General features: G+C 39.9%; 1 protein-coding gene across 2 annotated transcripts; it reads right to left on the reverse strand.

The window, feature by feature from the left end:
• Positions 1-604: 604 nt before the first annotated feature.
• On the reverse strand, positions 605-23,312 carry LOC146511629 (uncharacterized). Of its 2 annotated transcripts, none has more exons than XM_085173588.1 (5): positions 23,056-23,312; positions 15,816-16,033; positions 15,311-15,523; positions 14,120-14,326; positions 605-12,797 (listed from the first exon to the last, which is right to left on the reverse strand). In XM_085173588.1, exons 2-5 carry the CDS (start codon positions 16,021-16,023, stop codon positions 12,418-12,420), a joined length of 1,008 nt encoding a protein of 335 aa, XP_085029714.1. In that variant the 5' UTR covers positions 16,024-16,033; positions 23,056-23,312; the 3' UTR covers positions 605-12,417. The 2 variants fall into 2 exon arrangements, with proteins under 2 accessions (XP_085029714.1, XP_085029716.1); XM_085173590.1 differs by lacking the exon at positions 23,056-23,312 and adding an exon at positions 18,499-18,928.
• Between the last annotated feature and the right edge of the window lie 744 nt (positions 23,313-24,056).

The following is a 24,056-nucleotide window of genomic DNA, read 5'->3' on the forward strand; positions in this document are numbered from 1 at the left end:
CATTTGAAAAAAAAAACAAAAAACGACAGTAGGTCCAGTGCTTTGACCATGTCACAAAGCCTCATCAATCATTTGGCTTTGCGGCGCCTGCTTTTTGGCCAATAATAAATCTGGCGAGCAGTGATGTCTCTGTCTATTACCGGCACTTTATGAATCCTAGTTCTGTCTTCAGCACCAGTACCCCCCACTGATGACCCACACACTGTCCGGCCTTGGGAGGAAGGCGAAAGTGGGGGTGGGGTGGGGGGGCTGAATAATCAACGTGCTGACTTAAAGTGTGGGTCCCTCAAGCACAACCTCCGGGCTTGGGCAACTGCAGTGCACCAACCTCATTTCCTGCTCTGCTGCTTCACAAATGGCTCCTGGAAGCTGAACCAAAACCAAGGATGGAGATGCACTGATGGCAATAATAGCCTCGTGATTAGAGCGGGCAAAGGTCCAGTACAGTGTGCAGACTCTCCCTGTGCTCCAGTCTTCCCTATTTCACCAGTTTAGCACCAGAAACATACAAAGGAAAACAACTCAGGGATGATTTTCATTCACTGCTTTATATGAAATCTTTCATGATGAGAAGAGTCCTTGTGATTTTTATACAACTTGGTAATTTTGCCCATTTCCTCTGATATTAGCTAATTGACAGCACTGTTTTATGTTCACCGGGTACAAGGTAAAATATTTCAGCAACTATTATCTGTATTGTCATGAAGCTAAAGCACAAACTGTCACAAAATACCAACATTTACCGTCACAATCATCTGACTTTGATTAGTTCCCACAGCAATCCAAAACTATTCACTTACCAAAACGCAGAGCGCAGGATGTTTTGTGGATATGACATTTTCACTTATGGTTACTGGGAAATGGATCAAAAAAAATGGCAATGCTGTGACTATTAAGTTGATATTTTTGAATGTATTGCTTAAAACTGCAGCAACTCTCAAAAGAAATAGTCTGACTTTAAATCAGTTTATCATCAAACATCATTTTGAGGACAGATTTTTTCCAGTCAAACTTACAGACCCATGGTATTACAGTAGCATTAGTGAGAGATTCTGATTATAAAATGTTAGTGTGCTAACCACAGACAGTAAAAAACAGGGACATGATGTCACTCACTGCTAAAGTAGTAAATATAACACAAATTTAACCTCATATATACAAATTAATGTTAGTATTATCAGTACTATTTCTTAAATTTCATCAGAAGTTTCACTAAACACTCCTTTTTTTTTTTTTAAAGAAGAAATTTCTGGCAATTTTTTTATGCTTAGGGCTTCAAATCTTTAATCCATATGACTTGAAAGTAGCAATTTAGCCCATAAAGTCACCAGGTTAATGTTGGTCATAGCAAAAGAGACCTGAGGTCATTTTTCCTAGTCCTTTTGCAACCAGAGGAGTGGTGCTCTGCTGGGAGGTTTAAGCCACTTCTGCTTCAGTTTTCGAACTTGGAAGCTATGTTCAGGCTTTTATACTTTCTATATGCTATCAAGCTGGTGCAAGATGTAAATAATGTCATGTTAGTACAGCATCATTCTTATATGAAATGCTGCAAACTAAAGAGAGATACTGGAAAAATATCCAATGAATAAATAATGCAGATTTCATCTATGCTTATCAATCTATTTGGTTTCTTCTGTATATTCAAGCACATGTTGTAGTGGGACCATCTCCCCCCCATCTTCTGTAAGATTTGGTCTACTTCTAAACCTCAGTTAGATCCCCAAACCATCTCAAATTGCTATTTTAAACACAAAGGAGCAGTAATTATGGCTACATGTATCCACAATCTTGTTCTTTTTGCCAATGTCCAAATTGGATGAGAGTCAAGATGGACTGACTTGAATTCATAAAGCTTTGTCTTCTGTCTTCATGGAGGCAAAGCTGCCTTCTTCACCAGTAAAACGAGCACATTGCTATTAACACTGGTCTAACAAACCTGTTTATCTCACACACCTTCATGTGTGAACAAGACATAAACTCCTCTGGCAATCCAAAAGGATACTGGCCTTAGAATTGGAGATTTGACTCTCAACCTGGCTGCTTCACTTTCAGATGTAAACACCTTGGCAAAGATTACCATCTGATTCGTCACTGTGTGCCAAAAGCACACACTGAAGTGCCGTTTTGAGATTCCTAAAGTTGACATCCTAGCGGCAGCTTGAGATCCTGCATGCAGGGATAGAAACAGAGTCCACCACACACTGAAAATATAATGGACCAACACAGCTCTCACTTTGGTTACATAATAACCTAACGACTGGAAGTACCACACCATTACCTTGTACTCACATATGAGCACATACAGGTTTCCCTGGGATACAAGGTTATAGGACTTCTTCAAGGGAATGAGAAACAGTCTGGACTTATTTAGCCTTGGATTGCGTCTATAGAGGGCTTCACAGTGTGTTTCTCATTCACCCATTCACACTCTTACAAACGAACAAAACTCTGTAGTGTCAATGGCTTAATGATGACCCCCCACCCCCACCCCTCCCATGAAGCCTAACGAGCATTGGTCCTCTTGAATCTCAGGCTTGACATTTGAGAAAACAAACATACGGAGAACTGAAAACTACAAGTATGAGATTGTTCTTTGATTTAAACAATTTTTTCCCACATTAAAACATTCACATCACTCTTACAAAATTATATGTCCAACACACACACAAGTAGGTTGTGTAACAACTCACTCCAAAGTACACCGGTTTAACAAAAATCCCTCCTTGCCAAATACCACATATGAAATATTGGACGAGAACCCACGTGCCCACAGTGAAATGTGTTACGTGTTACATAAGCGGTTAATAGGCTTAATTTCCTGACAGGTAACCTACATACTGCTCTGCTGCACTCTGAGTCGCTAGTCTCTACACCGTGAAGCATCATCCTTTCGCACTGATGCTGCGCTGACGAGATAGCTCATCTCATGACACACGTAAGATGGCTGCGTGATGGCTGAATAATCCTTTCTGCATACAGTATGGAACTGTGCATCAGTCTAGTTTGATCCGACACCGATTTTTTTCAGTCAGTTTAGGTCCTGCGTGTTTTGTAAAAGCAGAAATATTACCTTAATTTTCCAACAAAAAGAAAAAAAAATCTCTGGAACACTGTTTAAGAAACAGAGAGTCTTACCTGAAATGAAAGAAGCTGCTTTCAGACATGTCTTCAGTCCTTTACAGGCAGATCATTTGTGAAATATGTTGGGATTCAGAGCAGTGCAAGGGTTGAGAACAATTATGTTGTTGAAAATGAAGTGCCACTTGCAAGCAAGTCATTCAGCTTTGTCTGCCCTAGCCCACTCATTAAACTCTGGAATATTACAGATATCACTGCATTGTGATTTATTCATTTATTTTGGTGTTATGCAGAAATAATGAATATTGTGCAGTATATGAAAGCAAAGTAGTGATTGGATAATCACAATAAACACTTAAAAGTTTGGTTAGAGCAAGTTTTCTTTAACATTACACAGCTTTAGTGACTTTGACGTTACATTACAAAGAAAACTGAAGCATAAATGTTCATAAAGATTAGGCTCAATTTCTCCCTTTTATGCCTTTTCTAGAGCATGCTGCTCTAAAAGCAGCCATAAGCATTTGTGTGGCCTCAAACCTCTGTTCATGATATGCTGGCCTGAAGGACAAGCAAGAATTCATTAGGTCTGATTGACTAATTGATAAAGATATTGATAAGTCCCGTCTGACTCTTTGTATGTGGAATGTAGGAATCGATACCGCTCTCATGATATTGGTAGCCATGAGTGTTGCACCACCACCGTGTCTTAGTGTTTTGTTGCTTTATCCTTCAAGCTTCTATTCCGAAGCCACAGAAATGTAAATGTTTATGTAAATATCTTGAATTTCCTGTCTATTCGTTGACCTACATAGGCCCAATGTCTCCATCCACCTATTTTGTGCACTGCTGCTAAAGTAATTAGTAGAAACAGTGTCACAGTATCCCATTGTCCCTTCATTTGCTGTACTAATCACATGGGCATACTTGAAAATGCTGAGTGGAATAATGGTAGGACACAATCAAGGGAAATCAGAGATCACTTCAAGGAGATTTAAGGAGTGACGCTCTGATTGTTGATGCCGCTGTCATGCAGATCAGTGGATGGCTGGCTGGGTCTGCAGCACCCGAGTCGACTCTGTCTGTGAAGACTGATTGAATAAGGCTACTGATGAGGCTATTGTGACCGTGGGTACATGGTGTGAATGCATGACAGGCTCATGGCTGGCGTCAATGACTGGCCGCCATTGTGGCAAACCACTGGGCTGTGACTTACCCAGCTGTGGTGCACACATATCATGAAGCACTGAAATGAGTATTGGGATTGTGCAGTTGATAGAAAGATCATTAGGCAATCATTGCTACAATATACATGCATGCTGCTCAATTTGGTCAACCTTTGTTCAGCTGACCTGACAACCTTGCTCATTATAACATTAATGTGCATAGTCTGGGACACTTTTACTGCTAGGAGTCACATGAAATTAGACAATCTCTACTTGCAAATTTGTTTCTTTTGCTATCATGCAGGCAAGCACACCATGAAAACTGGGGAAGTGCAGCACAACCTCAACATATATAGCTAATCTAAGTATGGAGTATCTCATGAGCTTCGTGAATGGATTTATTGAAGGCTGTAGGGTGTGAATTGGATGAATGACAGTCTATTTATAGCTGTCTTTGATATTCAGACATTTAATTTTCATTTTGATCTCCTTAATTGGACACAGTAACACAGTATTTCTTTGAGACATTAGCACCCTTTGCAGCTCTACAAATGCTAATTCGAGCTATTCACAGAAAGCTAATAATTATGTTGAATTATTAGTTTTCTATAAATATGTATAAAACTTTTACCACAGTGTGTATACTGGAAGGGTTTGATAGATATCAAATACTTGGTTCGGTGCTTTGAGTCAAATGCTAAACTTCAGCATGCTAACATGGTATCTAATTTATGCTAAGTCATGTTGTTTACTATCTTAGCCTTCTGTCACACATGCTTAGAGACTGTTCTAAAACCCACTGGTGCCTACTTATGCTACAGAAAATGGTCATTCTCCAACCAGTTAATGGTTAGTCTCTGGCAGTTGAGGCTCTTGGTGTTGTATCAAAAACATACTTGCGATTGCCTTGGTTGCTAGCAGACTTCTGTGGTCAGTCCTAGATTGCATGAAAGATGCCAGCTTGTGTGCAAACACTGGCCAACTACTTACTAATTAGTAATGAAACTGTGACACAAAAATAGGCCATTGCATCTTTTAATATGTGTAGATTTCAGCAGTAAGACACATCATTGACCTTGAAGGTGATTGGTCACTGTTTCGAAGATGTGTTGGCTAGTGTTTAAACACTAGTCTGGAGCTTTCAAACAAATGTACAGGCAATTATGGCAATCTGTTAGCAACCATAATAACCAAAATGTTTTGGTACAGTGCTTTGTGACTGATTTCACTAAACAAAAGCATAAACTTTGTGTGTGGGCCTTTAAAGTTTGTAGTTGGGTCATTTATGACTACATGGAAATACATCTATGCTTCTTTGACAATACAAGTGTTAAATATATTATTTTCGACTTCTAATGACTAAATTTAAGAATATCTCTAATAAATAAAACTAAGGGTATATGTATGGAAAACACAGCCATTAAAAAGTATTCCTATATTGAATATAATGTGGTCATAAATTACTTCAATTCTCCCCTTTTTGTTTCACCATGGTTTTCATGGTGAAACAAAAAGGGGAGAATATATTAAAGGGTTAAAGGCTGACTTCATGATAGCACGAAATAAAAATAAAAAAAAAGGAATCACTAGCTATTTTGACTTAATGTGTGGGGGACCTGAAAATCTGTAGCAAAATTTCAAGTCAAATAAACCAATAAGTTAAATGCAAGAAAAACACTGCCATCCCCAGAGGCATGGTTAAAAATTCTGTGGCCCAAGAATCTCAGTAAGTGCATTAAATAAAGTACTGTGAACAATAAACAGCTTTTGACCACGCTGTTTGCCCACTCCACTGTCATCCCACATTAGAAAAACCAGCAGGGGTTCATGACCCTGTGCTGAACAGCCCCAGCCATGACTCACCATCAAAACAGAGTTTGTCCTGTTCACCGGTAGAGAGGAGTTGCATAACTTGGCGATGCAAATGCCCCGCTTTGCGCTTCAGTATTCATATCTATCTATCAACAATTCTGTCTGTGATTTTGGGAGTTTTTGTTATATCCCTTTAAGCCATGGTAAAAGTTGACTTGACTTATATAAAGGATGACATCCAGAGAAAAAAGTTCTGATTTAACTTATAGCTACACTCCCATATCACCTGTTACAAATGCCTAACATTAAAAGTCTTAAAAATGGCCTGTATTTATATAGCGCTTTACTAGTCCCTAAGGACCCCAAAGCGCTTTACACATCCAGTCATCCACCCATTCACACACACATTCACACACTGGTGATGGCAGCTACATTGTAGCCACAGCCACCCTGGGGTGCACTGACAGAGGCGAGGCTGCCGGACACTGGCACCACCGGGCCCTCTGACCACCACCAGCAGGTAATGGGTGAAGTGTCTCGCCCAAGGACACAATGACCGAGACTGTCCCACCCGGGCTCGAACCAGCAACCTTCCGATTACAAGGCGAACTCCCAACTCTTGAGCCACGATCGCCCCTAAAAATATACCTATATGGCCTGGTTCTCCATCCAACTGCATATTGGAGCTTCATTAGAAGCTATGAAATTCAAGTATTTTAGTACTGCGATCTGGTGACTGTGCCTGTGGCCATTTTAGTGACATGTCACCACTTTGACATTAGCTGAGCTTTTCACATGAAGTGCTGTCCTGCTCATCAGAAGATGGCTACACTTTGGTCATAAAGGGATGGACATGGTCAGCAAATGCTGCCATCTTTACTAGACTTGTATAAACAAATATGGGTACATATACTTCTCAAGATATGATCTCATACATATGAAAAAAACTATAACAGCAACAGATAGCAAGAATGCCAGTTGTCCTTAAAACCTTTCATTATCTGCAGTTCTATATCCTGTGAATCTATAAAGGCACGTATAAGGGAACATGCAATGTGTGAAAACAGACAGACTGGAAAACCCAGCACTGTGAAATTAACATGTGTTATCATAACAAAGATCAAGTTGAAGGAAAGATCTGCTGCTGCTAATTTGATAGAAATCCCTCCTCCATGAAAAACTGCAAACACTCATCCTGTGAGAGAAATACCAGCGATGCTGTATGTTACACATCATCACGTCTTTCTTTCATTGCCTTTTCTGACTGGCTTTCTACTGTCATCATGAAAGACACTCACATTTGCCTCGCGGCTAAACCTCACATCTGTCTGTGTTTCCAGATAATACGACAGCTCTGATCAGCGGTTAATGGCCAGCGGCATTTTAGTCATTTCACTCCTCCGCTTTCTTCATCTTCTTTTAAAATAATCTACGCATTTTTTCCCTATCATTAAACCCCAAAAGACCCAGAGGACCTGCAAATGAATCACTCATGCTGAAATACATCTGGGGACAAACAGCCCCCGCTGAGATGATGCTGATTCGTGTGGCGTTTGGATGAAATCCAAGCTCGTCTCTGAAACATATTGTGATGCATTCACTGTCTAAGTTATTTGTCTGCATGTACCCAGTCCCCTTCAAAAGATTTTTTTTTCTCTTTTTTGGCCCAAAGATGTTTGCTTTGCCCTGCGTCACTGGACGAACAACCAACAGGATTTAAGGGTGGGGTTGGGGTTCCTTCAAGCTGTCATTTTGCGTGTTCTTCTACGTCACAAGCATCACCTCTTAACACCAGTTTCTATGGAGAAGAGGGTAAAGAATAGTTTTTTCTGGGGTTTTTTTTGTTTTGTTTTTTACTTTTGTGGGAGAATGCAGATTAACAAAATGTCCACTGTTTGTGCAACTGCTATCACAAAAATGTGCACAGTTGGTCAGATATTAAAAGAACCTACAGCAAATAACCATTCATCATTTTTTCACCCCTCTGTCTGTCTGAGGACACCTAAGGGGTACAAACTAAAAAAAAAAACATGGAGTTGGTCTGACCCTGAAAATAGAGGTCACACAAGCTTTATATATTCCATTCAGTACAAAGAGGCAGAGGCCATGGGGGCCTGCCACACAGGAACAGTTCATTTTAAATGTCCTGCAAACACCGACATATATCATGGATGTTCCGCATATGTTGTGACTGAATACTGCCATCCTGTTTCTTCAGGAAATAAACGAGCTTGAGGCAACATCACGACTATGTCAGCGTGATGTCCTCGCAGTATCATCCCTTCAGCACCCACTGGCTACATCGAAGGGGCTGTCTTTGCCCAAAATGCATTCAGAAAGGGGAAGATGAGGTTTTGCTTTATAAGGCCAAGCCTGCTGGATACCCTCAGAATACATTATGCCCCCCTCTGCGCTTTTAAGCTTGCGAGACCATTATCCAGCAGCTCCCAGTAAGTTCTTATCAGTGGCAGCCAGATGGAGAGCACACCAGCAATACCTCAAGACTTGTTGATCGAGCAGTGCTGCCAGAAAGGCCGTCATTGTGGAGCGGTTCTGTGGTTTGAGATTAGCATCTTGGCTTTGTTTCCCCCTCTACATTTTATAATTGCTAAGAGAGGTCTCGTTAATGATTGTTCGTTGGTTGGATTGATTTGTCAGCATGGACAGCCTGAAGGAGAAGAAAACGCTGGCGTTGCATTTTGTATGGTGTCCTTTTTAAAGCATTGGTCCACGTTGTCTTGTCCACACCTCCACATATTTGGCTTAATAATGGGATGTCACACATGTCCTAATAGCCTATCAAATGTAATCTAATCAACTGCAGTATGAGAAGATGTTCACCGAAGGGGCTGTCTGCATGATAGGTTCGGCCACACAGACACCAGTACACACTGTCCTCTAGTGCTTCTTACCACTAGTGGCAACCCATCCACGAGATGTCGTGCAGTAAAAAAAGATTAGACATAAAAGCGGGCAGAGCAGAAATATGCCCAGTTAAAATCTGGGGATAAAAATATGATTGCATGTTGACATAAACTGATGCTGACTGCTCCACCGGCAAAACCATGTCACTGCAGAGAAAAGCACAAGAATAGGCATCCACCAGTGCGCAGTCTCTGGTCTCTACCTCAATTCTACCAAAGGGGTAAATACCCACAATGCACTACTTGATGCTTTTGTGCTGAGTCCGCGTCACAATGGTGCTCTGACCCACTTTTTCAGCAGCCGGCAGGTTATTTTAGGATTTCATTAGTGGGAACATCAAGGGCAAATGAAAGGTGAAGAATCTCGTACCCGCAGTCAAAATGAACTATCATGTTCTTTTTTCAATGGAATTGGTTTGAGCGTCTGTCCTGTTTTGTGTGCAGCCTGGCTGGCAAAAGAATTGCAACCACATTTCAACCAGGTTTAAATGCAGAACCGAGTAACTCTGATGACAAGCGACGAGTTGTCAGTTATGGTTACATGTCCTCAGGGAGAACGTGTCACGGCTCCTCCTGAAAAGCACCAGACACCACCTGGAGACAAATTGAGTAAATAAACACATTATGAATAAAATCTTAAACTTAAATAACAGATTGTAGTCTGTTTTTTTTCTATCAAGAAAAATAGCTCTGATCTAAAAAGGCACAACAATTTTCTTTTTTTTTTTTTTTACTCTTTTAGGAAATTTGCTGTCATGTTGAATCTCTACAACTCCTCATTAATGCAGATATCTAACTAGCCAATCATATGGCAGCATCTTGGTGCATATAGGCATGCAGACATGGTCGAGACAGTCTCCTGACATTTAAACCAAGCAACAAAATGAGGAAGAAAGTGCTTCGAGGTGAGAAGAAAGCAACAATAACCACACATTACAACTGAGGTATGCAGAAGAGCCTCTCTTCTGGTTTCATAACACATGAAACATTGAAGCAGATGGGCTACAGTTACAGAAGACCACACTAAGTGTCACTCCTGTCCATTTCTGCCGCATAAGCAACATAAAAGCACAGATCCTTCTCGTCTTATCGGTTCGGTCATGGGGTTGGTGGTGTGATTGGCACAATTTCGGCTCCTTAGTACCAACTCAAAGCATAATTTCAGGGTTTTCTAGAACATGGCAATGAGTTCATATACTCAAACAATCCAAGCGAAGAACCAAATTGTAAGAATGGCACCTCATGTTTTTAATGAAAGTGTATCTGCTAGGGTTTTTCTTTCAATATCAATACAAGATATATTTTGTTTGTTCTTACAACAGAGTGGATTATAAAAACATAACAGGGTCTCAATGGCAAAGGTTAAAAGTGATGCAAACACAGAAAACTAGTCTTTACATGCAAGACCCATGAACTGGGTGTTATGCACAAGCTGTTACTCATTTTCATCAGATTATCATAGCACATCATTTAAAATCTGTTGAGACCTTCAAACAATAGGCCCGGCACAACACGTTACTCAACATCTCACAATAATCTCAGTAATTATGATACTGATATTAAACTCGCTGTTTTCAAACCCTATTTTCACCAGTCTGAGTGCTTTAGCTCCATTACAAGCCTCGTAATCCTTTATATAACATGTCTGAGGCATTTATTATGCAGCAGGTCTGAAACACCCCACCATTATAACAACAAAACATAACCCCGGCCCATTTGAACTCGCCAGTTCAAACACATTTTACTTGCACCATTAAGACTGTGATTGGTGGTTATTACAAGCTACTCTCTGTCAGAACGTCCAGATGCTCTTTTTGTCAAGGTCAGGATTATTGGAGGTGGACAGGGGAGGAGGCGGGGGTTTAAATTTGTACCCATCAGGCACTTGGAGCCTCCGCAGTGACGTGGCACCTGCAACCAGAAAAAGGCACAAAATGGAGTCCCAGCTGGCCTCACATGAGCGTGAGTCAAAGAGCCGGGGGAGGAATGGAGAATGCTTCAGGCTCGATTAGTCCCACATCGTATTTCCATCTTCTGCTCTGAGCTCTGTCACCCCGAGTCATTAGCACCAAATTCACAGTTGCCATTCTGCAGCATTAGATGCTGCACGATGCGGCCTGTTTTTTTGGGGGGGTTTTTTTTTAGAAACATGCTGATCAACTGTGGAGGCAAAAAAGATATAGTCATCTACCTCAACAACATCGTGCACCTTACTCGCTCTCTGCAGAAAAGCTGCCTTTACACCTCATCTCAGTGATGAGAAAGAGCAGAAGTGACATTGGCATGCCTCAGGAGGTGGGAAGAGAAGAGTGCTGGCAGGAGATACACCCACCCTTTTCCACCTTATGCGTCTGAGCAGACCAGCATGCACCTGTCCCTTCTGGCTGTACACAGCCTGAGAGAAACTTCAGGTCACTCGCGATTGCCTCCACTGCCATGAAATATCCCTATGCTGTCCAACCTTTGTACCAGAATAAAAAGACATAAAGAAAAGGATAAAAAGAGATGGAGGGAGCAACACATAATTGGAAATGACTGAATCTGTGCATAACAGAAGAGGGAGTGTGCTGGGAGGGAGGAGGGATGTGAACGATAAGCAGACAGCGGGCGTGAGAATGGGAGTGACAGTGACAGAGTCCAATGCAAAGATAAACAGCCTGGGTGCAGCCCCTGTAATGGCTTTGCACAAGTAATTTGTCACTCCATGTGAAAAGCAAACAGCAGGAAAGGCAATGGCAACACTTTGCACTGACACTTAAGATTGACCAAGGATGTCTCGCCCATCTGTGTACAAAACTGGCTCGGCCTATTCCTCAAGAGCGAGAAAACACCTTGAAAACGTCCAGTCGCATTTCAGTTGACGAGATTATGTCAGGTTCATTATTTTAAATAATTGTTGCTCCCTGGCTGAAGAAATACAGATTTAATAGGAGTCATAGCTTCTTGGTACAAACGTCTTTAGACATGAACAGAAACATAACTTAAGTGAAATCTGTAGTGTTTTAATTCCTTCTTTAAAGGCAGCTTTTATATCACTTGCAGTATATGAAACTCTACATAATGAAACATATTTTTTTACATCTTTAAAAGGCTTGAAAATGGAAATTGACCAGCCACCATTTTGAAGTAAATGACAAGCGACATAAGCTGTAAACATAATTTAGCATGTGAGCACTGCCATCTTGTGGCCGTTTCCAATACTACATGCATAAGGAAAAAAATGTTTGCATCAATAAAAAGCAGGTGCCGACATTTTTCATTATAAATGAGAATATTAAAAACATTCCTGAGCCATTGAGGCATCAAGCATAAAGAAATAGGGAACAAAACAATGCTGTGCAAGTCATTCAAATCCAGCAGTTCATTTTGAAACAAACAAACAAAGAACAGAATTTTGTGAAGGCATTATGCACCATCTTAATATATTATCACACCAACCATCAACCTATTAAAATGCTCTCTGCAGGACCACCTAGCTGCGGCAGGTGAGAATGCAACAACCTTGACCTTTTCCCTGAGATGGGCAGAAGCTCGCCGTTGGCTTTCATCTGGTCTATTTTCCTGGACAGGTCAGTGTCGCTGTCAATGACCAAAGTGCACCTTTGGGCGTAGCTCACCAGAGTCTCTTCCCCTTGGCGAAAATTTCCAACCAAGGAGACCATGTCTTTACCCGCCAGGTGGAGCTCGGCAATTGATGCCGTGTTGGCGATGGTGTTCCGGTCGATTCCGAGATGGCGGAACGCTTCGCTCATGCTTTTCTTCTTGATGAAAGCGGACAGGACTTGTTTGTAGCGGTGAATGACGTACTGGACTCCGGTGGCTTGTGGAAATAGATGACAAGTTATGAAATATATGAGTTGCTGTTGCTTTTTATTAGTTTTAGTAACAATCTCTACTCTCATTGGACATACATACAAATAATTCATGCATATAGTTTCTGCCTTTCAATTTTAATTTAAAGATTTTATTTTGAAAACAGGGAAATCATCTAACTCACTGTAACATTTGTTTATTTATTCCTATAATTTTTAGCATTGCTTTTAGGATTCACTAAGCCTTCAGCTGCTAATATCCACAAACAAATCTTAATTCTGTTACTGATGCACTGGTACTTAACTATCCTTTGTAATATTACATGACGTTGAAAATGTCACCTGCATCAGTTTGAGTGAAGAATTAATTTTCTGTCAATGTCCTTTTTAATAAGTCATACACCTACAGTAAGACTGCAGCTGATAGGTGGGCAAACACATGAAACTTGTGTTTTGTAACAGCAGCTAATTATCTGCAGTGTTGTCTTTATGAAAGTGTGGTTATTATGCAGAACCTGCTGACTGCTTTTCATTTGCCTGCTCAACCAACCAGTTACTGCTGCCTTAAAATGGTGATGCTGGAACAAGACTTAGGCCTGATTCAGACCTAAGTGAATCTTTCTAGAGTCTACAATGTTGCCTATTTAAGTGCCGATGACTGTGCTGGCATTTATGCTTGTGCTATATTACGTGTTAATTACCAAGTGATCATTTCACTGTGTTTTATATGTGGCAACAGATGACAGAAACATGTAAAATACTAGGACTTTTTTCCCCTCCTGGGTCCCTGCGCTTTGTCGTGGTCCGTTTTTTGGGGGGGAGCAAATACATCTATCCCTCAAGTTTTTGCCACTTCTTTGTACATTCCCTCACTTACATTCAGATAGCTTCAGCAGCCTCCCTCCAGGAACCTGCTGACATTTATGAGTCCTTATATTGATGCTATGATTATTAATCCTTAGTTTCAGACAATGATTGTTATTCTGCCACTGAGAAATTCAAAAACTGTGCACAAAAAAAAGAGCTGGAACTGCATAAAAGCAATCGATGGTACAGGACGGGCCAATCACAGAAGTTACCGACTGCATCAACCTGATGTGTTGTTACACTTCAAGGGCGGTGCAATTCAGGTTAAGTTGTGAGTTACGGCGTATGGTTTTACAGCAGTTTGTGGTTATGACGTAGCTACAAGTAGATTTCCCACTGAAGCATAAATCTCCAGTTACATGAATACATATAGCACATGAGTGAAGCATAGGACCAATGAGTACTGATTATACTGATGCATCGCTAAATTCTAGTCAAACTCAACACAAGACTGAATTATTACCTCTTTTCCTGCTGTAGTCCCTCCCTTTCTTTGATCTTTTCTTATCCTTATGGTGTTTCTTGCGTCTGTGTTCACTAGATGCTGCAGACACTTCCGATGAGTCGGATGCCTCAGAGCCGCTGTCGCTGCTGGTGGAGGAACTAGAAGAAGCTCTTTCTCTCTTTCGAGATTTATTTTCTGAATGCTGCACTCTGCTCAGCTTGGGAGCTGAAACAAGACAAAAACAAAAAAAAAGCGTATAACAGACAGTATGATAAATAACTTTGTGTGCACAATAATATTATACAGTATATGCTGTATACCTTAGTAGCGTTATAGTAACATCAAAGTTGACCTGGGCAGTTCAACCTACCAAAACATACTATCGATCTAACACCTAGCTGGCTAGGTGTTAGATCGATAGCCAATTGTTACTAGCATCATTCACAGCTAGTAACAATTGGCGCAAAGCAACATTGGGGTGACCGATGGTTCAGGGGGTTGGGAAGCCCATCTTGTAACCGGAAGGTTACCGGTTCGATCTGTCGATCTGTCTTGGTCGTTGTGTCCTTGGGCAAGTGTCTTGCCCAAGGACACAACTTGCCCAAGGACACAACGACACAACGACCGTCTACCGCCTGGTAGGTGAAGTGTCAGAGGGGCCGATGACGCGATATGGCAGCCTCGCTTCTGTCAGTCTGCCCCAGGGCAGCTGTGGCTACAACTGTAGCTGCCTCCACCAGTGTGTGAATGTGAGAGTGAATGAATAGTGGAACTGTAAAGCGCTTTGAGGGTCTCGAAAAGCACTATATATATGCAATTCATTATTATTATTATTATTATTATTATAACATTATTCAGCATAATATAGCAATACAGGATCAACTTAAATAAATTCATTTATTTAATTAAAAACAACAGTTTATTTAAGATGCTTTATACAGTAAAGATACTTCAGTATTATAGAGAAAACCTCAAGAATCATCTGATCCTCATACGAGCAGCAGGTGATGATGGTTAATGATGGAACCACAGGGGAACAGCTAAGAGGCAGTGGGGCAAAGTATCTGCATCTTTTATGTTTTTTAAATGTAGTTCTTCAAGTAAAATAACTATAGACCATATAGAGGCAAGTGAAAGTTTTAGGCTAGTTCTCATAAAAAAGGCCTGTAGTACAGTAAAGAAACAGTATACTTCACTTCAGTTACTGACTTTCAGTCACAGGACTGGGGGCAGCAAACGCTGGCATGGAGCGGTTACTTGTGAGGTTTTCAATCTGGCTTCTCAGGAACTTGCGGTCTTGCATCAAATCCTCCACCTGCCTCTCGAGAGCAGCGATGCGTTCTTGTTTGCTCTCCAGCATGCACTGCAGCTTGGTGATGGTCAGCAGCACCCTCGGGGGAAGACCCTCTACTTGGGAAGCAGCTAGAAAAGACAAGACAGCCACACAAAAGAGGATTACAAGCACACAAGTTAAACTTCTGTCATTTTTCTATCAATTGTTGTCTGTAGAAAGGATGGTGTGCTTTTCAGGCAATCATTTCAGTATTTGTTCAGGATGAGAAGATAAAATCAAACAAATTATTATCTATTTTCTTAACTATCAACATGTTTACATCACTGCTAAGCCAGAGGCTGATGCTGGCTCAGCTTAAAGGACCATAACCATAAAAAGTAAACTACATGAAGCAGCAAATACTGTCAGAGCTTCCCATACCAGACATAGCACTGCTGGGTGTGTTGTCCTGAACAGCATCTGCTGATGCTCCCGTTTGAAAATTCTCCCACTTAATGATACGAAGGTCGTCTTGCTCCTGCTTTAGCCAGGCAGGAGAGCTGAGGCGCTCTTTGGTCCTCACGGAGCTGGAGTCGATTTCTACACAGGGCGAATAACATGACGGCTCCTGATGCCAAACAGATGACATCTCTTCAAACCTGGAAAAGGACAAGAAGGGGGTATCATAAGCCAAAAAGGTCAAAGGCTAAAGGACAGAATGATGTAAGCTTTCCTATATGGATGACACCCCAGAGAGAACAGGTTTTTCACCAATCACAAGATTGGCAGTATAAATGACACCTCACCTGTACAAGTGCCCATTGGGAAGACTCTCAAGAATCTCAAAAATCACTCCTGATGCATTTATCAGTGAGCGTGATAGATTAAGTGCTTAAGCCTCAGTCACACAGTCCTTTAGACCAGGTAGCAACCCCCTGGCAACCACCAGTGATAAGGGAAAGGTAAGGTAGCACTTTAATTTGTTTTTTTAAGGCAAACATTCGCAGTGTAAAGTTTGTGTTGCACGTTTTAGGGTTGCATTATCTCATGGTGAGTCGTTGCTGAGTATTTTTATTTTCCATGCAAACTATGGGTAATCTGCTAGTGACCAAAGAAAGGAGGTTTTTGGTGCAGCAGCCTCTTTTGACCAATTTCATGTAGCAACAGCCAGAAACCTCCAGCAACTACACACCAAGCAATAAGGGAACACTAGTCTCTAGGCCTGCTGAGGCCTTTAGTACTGGTGATGACTCCAGTACTAAACCTAAAACAACTTTTACTGTGTCACAGAAAGTTCAGTGTTACATTAATGTAGGAGCATAGGGGTAATGCAATATGTGGAGAAACATTGATTAAAACAACAAAGCAACTGAGGAGTTTTTTCAAAGTTGCAACAGTGCTGCTCAGGAGAAGACTGAAGTGCTTCTAGGGAACCAGAATCAAGTTACAAAGCCGTTTTGATGTCACTATAACAAGGGCTTCTGGCAGTAATGTCAGGGACTCATATGTAGCCACAGAAGGTGCCTCATCACGTGCACTGGTCATTCTTTACAAAATGTCGACACATTTTAAATTATATTTACTGGTTTTGAGAGTACTATTCAGCAAATGTAGTACTTCCTGTGCTGTTCAACGGGACCATGCTCAAATGTTAACTAGTCATTACTACGGAAAGAAACCAGAATTCTTCGATTACCAACAATCTTGAGTTTGACTCTGCAAAATCATCTGCAAATTTCTGTTCATGGAGATTTACAGGATGCCACTGGCAGTCATTTTTCTCAGGACTGCAGCTGTATTTTTTTGGTTTAATGAATGGATATGTGGACTTATGCCCTTCCTTATGTTACTCATGTTAAATGTGACCACAGTTTAAAATGAAGACGTTGGCCTATGTGCAAGTAATCCCTGTGAGCCAAGGTTCAGCCTCAGGTTCCAGACAGCTCTCGACACTCAGTTTTTCATTGTTGGTTTTACATGATGTCAGCAAGAGATGATACAAAGTGAGAACAATTCTGTACATTCGGTAAAAAGTTAAGACAATGAAGCATTATAAGGTTTTTGGACTGCCTGATGCATAACACAGTTTTAAGAATGGATCATTTAGTATTTCTTTATTGTTCAGAAAAAATAAGCAAATGTGATTTATAACTATGAAAAAAGTCAGCCACCCTGTGTTCCTGCACAAAGCTACAGGTTCAAACCAAACGATTACTCACATGTGGTGGCTTGCATTGCTACAATGTTTACCATCAACAGCTCTCTGCAAGTAAACCTGCACCAAAGCTGTATCCATGGCAACTTGATACGATCTTGTAATTAAGCGATGTGTATCTTGTAATTAAGAGATGAAGATCTTGCAATTATGAGATATTTTTAAAAGATGCAGATCTTCTAATTATGAGATGGTACGTTAAAATTACGAGCTACAGAAGTCATAATTACGAGATAACATCACCAGTTCGTGCAACGTGCTACTGAGCAAATGAAGGCTTGATGTAAAACTGAAACATGACTCAAAGCGCTTTAGTACCTGAACAATGCTCACGCAGTATGACGACCCTCTACGGCCTCATTTAATGCATGGCTGGCTGCATCAAGAGCTGTCACTCAAAATTAACATAACAAAGGCGATATTACTATCACGCTGTAGGTCATGCACAGCAGGCTTTAGTCCATATGTAGGTCTGAGGCATATAGTTTTAGCTGCAGTCAGGTTTACTCTGAGAAGAAAATAGATTTTATCTTCTAGATTCACTTGTAAGGAAAGGACATTTTCCAAATTGTATGTAAGGATGCACCCAGTTTTAGAAGTGTTGATGATCTGGATGAAGGACTGAAACAACTATTATTTATTAATTAGCAATGCTTAAAATAGCTTGAAACAAACTAATAAGCAGATATGACTTTTGTATATTAAATAATGAAATAAAATCTGTTTATGCATTATGTTCATAAAAGAAAAGATGAACAGGATATTTTATTTTTCAATTATGACCTCTGTAATTCATAATTCTGATTTACTGCCTCATAATTACAAGGAAAGGTCATCAGATGCTTGATTAGAAGTTTAATTATTATTATTTAATTTACCTCTATTTTAACATAACATTATGCAGGATACCTGAAGAAGTTAGCAGGGTTTTTTCCATGTAGAATGACTCATGTGGCCTCTCATGGAAAACAGCCACATAATAGTTTTTGTTTCCCATCATCGTCATCATAACAGATCCAGAGGTTGACAGTGAGTCTAAAACATAGGAGGTGCAAAGTTTTCCTCTGTGAGCTGACTGTTATCAAACATGGGAATGGTCACACACGGACTTTGTATAGTGAGAGCAGGTGTTTAAGCTCTACATAGTTTAACATACTAACCTGAACGTATATGGCCACAATTATTGGATAAAGACTATTAAACAAAGATAGATGGAGATGTGGCAGATGCAGTATTTTTCAAACAGAAAAAGAAAAACAAACGTGTTTGCATACACTGCATAAAAAGAAAAACAAAGAAACAACACAATAAAGTGTATAAGAAGAAGAAGAAGAAGTCACCACATCTACATGTGGATCTACATATTTGAGCTGGCCGAATATCTTAACCTCGACACTATTGAATCATTCACTACCAGAAACCTATGCTAGTGTGCGCCACAGTCCTCTGGTGGGATATGAGGGTACTGCAGGTAGGCCACATATCTATTTTCTTCTACATATCCAGTACATGTCATGTCAGTATGTGTCATGGAGAACTGGAACCTATCCCAGCTGTAATAGTGCGAGAGGCAGGCTTCACCCTAGACAGGCAGTTAATCCACTGCAGGGGCCACAGTCATTTACAATAAATAAACTTTTTATTTGGTTTTCTGAAATTCAATCAAATCAAATTTTTATTAAATGTTTCTACTGTTCTTCTAAAGAACTTTTAATTAAGGTTTTCTAATTTTATTTACTGGGTGGCCGAAGATGTTCAGACATCGATGTTCAGACACCTTTCATGGATCAGTGAAGGGTGCTTGCTACTTTTTCTGCTCCTGAATGAAACACTAAACATCACTATGAGATCTTCAATCCAAATTATGAAATAATCTCTTCTGTGCTAAAACACTGAAACAAAAACACTTATTTAAAAGCACATGTATCATTAGTTATTGTTTTAATCAGTAGTTACTATGAATATCCACAGTGTGTCTTTTGTCCTGTGTCCCTCCTGTTAACCCCCATTGGTTGCAGTAGATGTCTGCCCCTCCCTGAGCCCTGCCAGAGGTTTCTTCCTGTTAAAGTGGTTTAATTGAACCCTAATATTGTGGCGTTTACCTTAAAGTGCCTTGAGGCAACTGTTTTTGTGATTTGGTACTATATCAATCAAATTAAACTGAATAGGTATAAACTGCAAAACGTTTATCTGACGTTCATCACGTCATAAACACAGTAATAATGCATGAGGAATAGCAACGTCTGAGGATCCATACATCAGAATAATGCACTAAGTGCATTAATGGAACCACTAAGGTATTTTTATCCTCTATAACTGACGTCACATTGATCAGAAATTGAGTGCAGATAAATAAGTAAGTGACCCGAGTGTTAGCTTTTCATGACATCAGTGGGTTTGTGGGCCTTTGGTAAATGTTTGATGATTAATGATTGAAAAAGATAAAAAACTAAACTAAAAATAATCTGTCTGCTTTACTGCTGCAGTGAGCATTGCTTTTACCTTTGTGCAAAGGCCTCGTCATGTATTAATCAAGAACCATGAGTTCATAACATACCACACATTACTACACTCAGTAGGAGATCATGAACAAAGCACAAGTTAATCAATGATTGATTATGTCCTAATTTCTGCTTCACTACAGTGTTATGCTGTTTTTCTAATTTTTTAATCACTCATTAACATGAAATGTACTTTGTTAGTCAGGAGAGGTTTCTGAATCTGGCACACCTTTACTGGGAAGATGTGGAAAGGAAACTCCAAGTGGAAAATATTTTTGAGTAATGCAACAACGCTCCATCTAAAGTGATGTATGTTTTCATTTCATGCTAAATTCTAGTGTTTACTGTCACAAACTTCTGGTAGTAGTTTCAAATGCGGCTCAGCCTCCTCACATGCATAAAACAAACAGCTGCTTCTGCAGGTAAAGAAAGCTTTGTTTATCATTTCTACTGTGGCACTTACAGTGGGATCAAATATCAGAGGCTGCCTGCAACACATGAAGACGCACACCCTGTATTTACAAGACTTTGAAGGTTGAGTTTGGCTCTGTGTTGAAACGATAAAAACTCTTAAAAGGTAGGAGGAAGAGTGGGTGACAAGCTATAAAAGAAATGTAAATAACATGACTTGTGAGTTTAGACACTTTTCTCTTTACATAATGAATTTTATGCCACCAAATGAACTCAAAATTGGTTTCTATCAATCAAACTTTTTGTCTGAAAGTAGCAAAGTGTAGCATGTGCAATTATGCACTGAAAACCAAAATGATCTAATGTCTCTTTATGTCTCTTTAATGCCTCTAATGGTTTAAGATGGTAGTGAGACTTGCTATGATGTATGGTTTGGAAACAGTGGCACTTGAAAAAAGAAAGAGCTGGAGGTGACGTAGCTGAAGATTTCCAAGGCTAACATTTTTACAGGGAATAACCAGAATGGACACGTCTAGAAATGAGCGCTGCAGAAGGACGGCTCTGCTGAATGATTTGGAGACAAAGTTTGAGAGGCAAGGCTGAGATGGTTTGGACATGTGCTGAGGAGAGATAGTGGATATATTGGACAAACAATGTTGAATAATAAACTGTTTGGTAGAGGGATGAGAGGAAGACTACAGAGAAGGTTCATGGATGTAGTGAAGGAGGACATGCAGGTGGTTGGTGTGACAGAGGAGGATGCTAGGGATAGAGTGCCATGGAGGCAGATGGAGCTGTGGCAACCCCAAATGGGAGTGGCTTAAAAAAGTACAGTAAAAGAAGAGGAGGAGGAGTATTGTCAAAGCTTATATATTTAAATGAACTGAAAAAAATGTAGATACATACAATTTTCTGTTAGAAATATGAAGCTTTATTTGCTGGAAATTGGGCCAAAACTGAAGCAGAATTTCTCATCATATCTAAGCTCTTAAACCAGTGAGGCCAAAACATTTCCCATAATGCAACTGAGCAGCACCTTTCAATTTCAGTTGCAGCACAGTAATTCTGTTTAAACACTGTATAAAAGTCAACCAAAAAACAAAACAAAACAATGAGATCACAACACACTGACTAAATGCTAAGCAAAAATAGTTCATCATACGTCTCCATAAATTCCTGCACCAGCAGACGCCAATCGTGAGAGACTGGACAAATGTCAGTGGTTAACGTTTGTAAGAAAAATCCCTTTTAATGAATTTAATATACGTATATATTCTTTTAATCGTCGAAGGCTGGGCCAAAAAATGAAGCAGCTATGACAAACCTCCATTTCCCAGAATGCAACCAAACTGTATTTTTTGTATTAAAACATCTTGATGCATGCTCAATCATCCAGGTAAGTAAATCTCCAAAAGTTGATTCTGTTCATCTGAGACTGAAGAAGTCACTTGGATGAGTGACGAAACGTTTCTCCCACTGAAAACGCTACGTCCAGATGAACAGAATCAATATTTGAAGATGCATTTTTTGTAGCTGTAATCAAAGTCCTCATTGTATAATTTCTCTCTTGCAACTTTTGTGGAAATACTAAAGTTTTGAGAAAGTCTTAGCGACTTAAACTAATGTTTATTATGTTAAGTTGTGTTGTTCGGGCCCATTTAATACAATATAATTTAACGGGTGTTAAATGAAAACAAATTCAAGTTCACGTGGTTCCTCTTGGCCAGATCTCTCTGGAAAGAGATTCAGTCTCATCTCAATGAGACTTTTGCCAGGATAAATAAAGAATGTATATGTAAAATCATCACAAAATTAACACAGAATCACAACATCATGATAAAAAAAAAAAACTAATGACACATCTGCATTAACTCCTGCATGAACTCACGATGATTCAGAATACTGGCCTTGTATTTACTAGGTATCTGATCTATACCAGTTATCTATTGATAATTTGCAGTCTTGCACAGTATTAGTGTAAGATGTAATGGCTGCAGCCACAAGATAAGTGGTGCATTTAGGTGCTCAATTCCTTAATGCAGTATATCAAAATGACAGTAGTTTATCTGCTTGTGTAAACTGGAGGAAGTGGACATCACTGCTTAACTTGGTGTTTCCATGGAGATGTTGACTAACTCTTTAAGAAGCTGAAGCACCAAAAAACAAGTAAGTGAGTAAGTGCTGCAGTGATTAATCTAAGTCCAAAAAACACATTAATATCCGTGAGGTGATCCGAAGCTATTAAGAGAAAAACATGGGGCTCAACGCAGAAGCAAGACCAATGTTATTTTTTTTTAACCTCTATGTTAATTACAGAAGCATAAATTTGTTCGGCAACTGTTTTAAATAAGGATATTTAGCATGACAGAAGTTACAAACCTTATAAAACACACAAAGGTGCAACGTTTAGAAGACTACACAGGGCTAAACATGTCTCCTTGCAGTGGGTTTAATTAGCTCCTACCAAGATGGATGCTAATGACTGTAATTACCAGCAAAAAAGGGGGAAAGGGGAGCAAGCAACAAAGCCGGTGAAACACGCAGGACAACATACCTTTAAGAGAGTCCAGCGGATAAAAGTGAAGGTGATAATGTCGTCCCGTTTGTCCTGCTGTCAGCTGAAAATTCACCTGGAGTAAATCACTTGGCTGGAGGGAAATATAAACAGAGACGGGTGAGAAAATGAGGGAGTACTGTAACGTGCGTGTCTGGCAGAGGGGCGGGGCCATGGAGCTGCCTTCAGGTGCTCCACAGAAAGTCAAGCTTCTCGTAACTGTAACTTTGATTTCAAAACTGTGGCGCTGTCGTTTCAGAGGTATAGCCAACGTAACTGGTTGCAAAGTTCGTGAAGTAAGAGGAAATCATTAGTAGAGCTCCATGATTATAAAAAGCAATTTCTGGATGTAATAGTTGGAGTGCGATATGTTCTATATATCCAATATGTACCTTTTGCTGATGCGTTTTACACCGGATGCCCTGACTTGTGTCTGGAAACAAACCAGACCTTTTACTTACCAAGCAAATGTGTGTTTTCTAGCCGGCTGGCAATGTATTAAATGCATTGTTGGACGCTGTTAATAATTAAATAACAATGGTGTTATAATTACTGGAACAAAGATTGAAATTGTGACTGAATCAAATTTCTTACTAGCAGATCATAAGCTCTCTTTAAAATATAAGATATGGTAAATCAAATCTCAAAAAGCATTTTCTTTATCTCAGTTATTTTTCTGAGCTATGGGATAAAGCATATGACCTTAATTTGAAAACCTTAAAAACATTATAGAAAGAGCAACTAGGATAATAGCCGAGATGGGTTCAGGAGATCACACCAACAAATTGTTTCTGAGTTTGTAAAACTTTAGGATGTGATTGACGTGTGATCAAAATTTGATTAATCATGTTCAAAGCAGTGGCCATTTGAGGCTAGCTCCAAAAGCATATTGATTGTGATACAATATCCAGAGCTAAAAAGTCAAACTTTAAATCATTAAAAATAATCTTTGGATAGTTTCTCCCTTTCAAAAGGTCTTTACATAGTTCTTGCAAAGCTTT

Source organism: Neolamprologus multifasciatus, chromosome 9 (assembly GCF_963576455.1).
Source record: "Neolamprologus multifasciatus chromosome 9, fNeoMul1.2, whole genome shotgun sequence".
In the NCBI taxonomy this organism is placed as follows: Eukaryota; Metazoa; Chordata; class Actinopteri; order Cichliformes; family Cichlidae; genus Neolamprologus; species Neolamprologus multifasciatus.

Bases quoted from the DNA above. Each gene is read 5' to 3' on its own strand.
- LOC146511629 (XM_085173588.1), bottom strand. From the start codon at position 16,023: ATGTCATCTGTTTGGCATCAGGAGCCGTCATGTTATTCGCCCTGTGTA. The intron at 15,524-15,815 runs GTATGGGAAGCT...TGTCTTTTCTAG, and splicing joins ACCCAGCAGTGCTATGTCTG to CTGCTTCCCAAGTAGAGGGT. The intron at 12,798-14,119 runs GTAATAATTCAG...TATTTCCACAAG, and splicing joins GGACTACAGCAGGAAAAGAG to CCACCGGAGTCCAGTACGTC.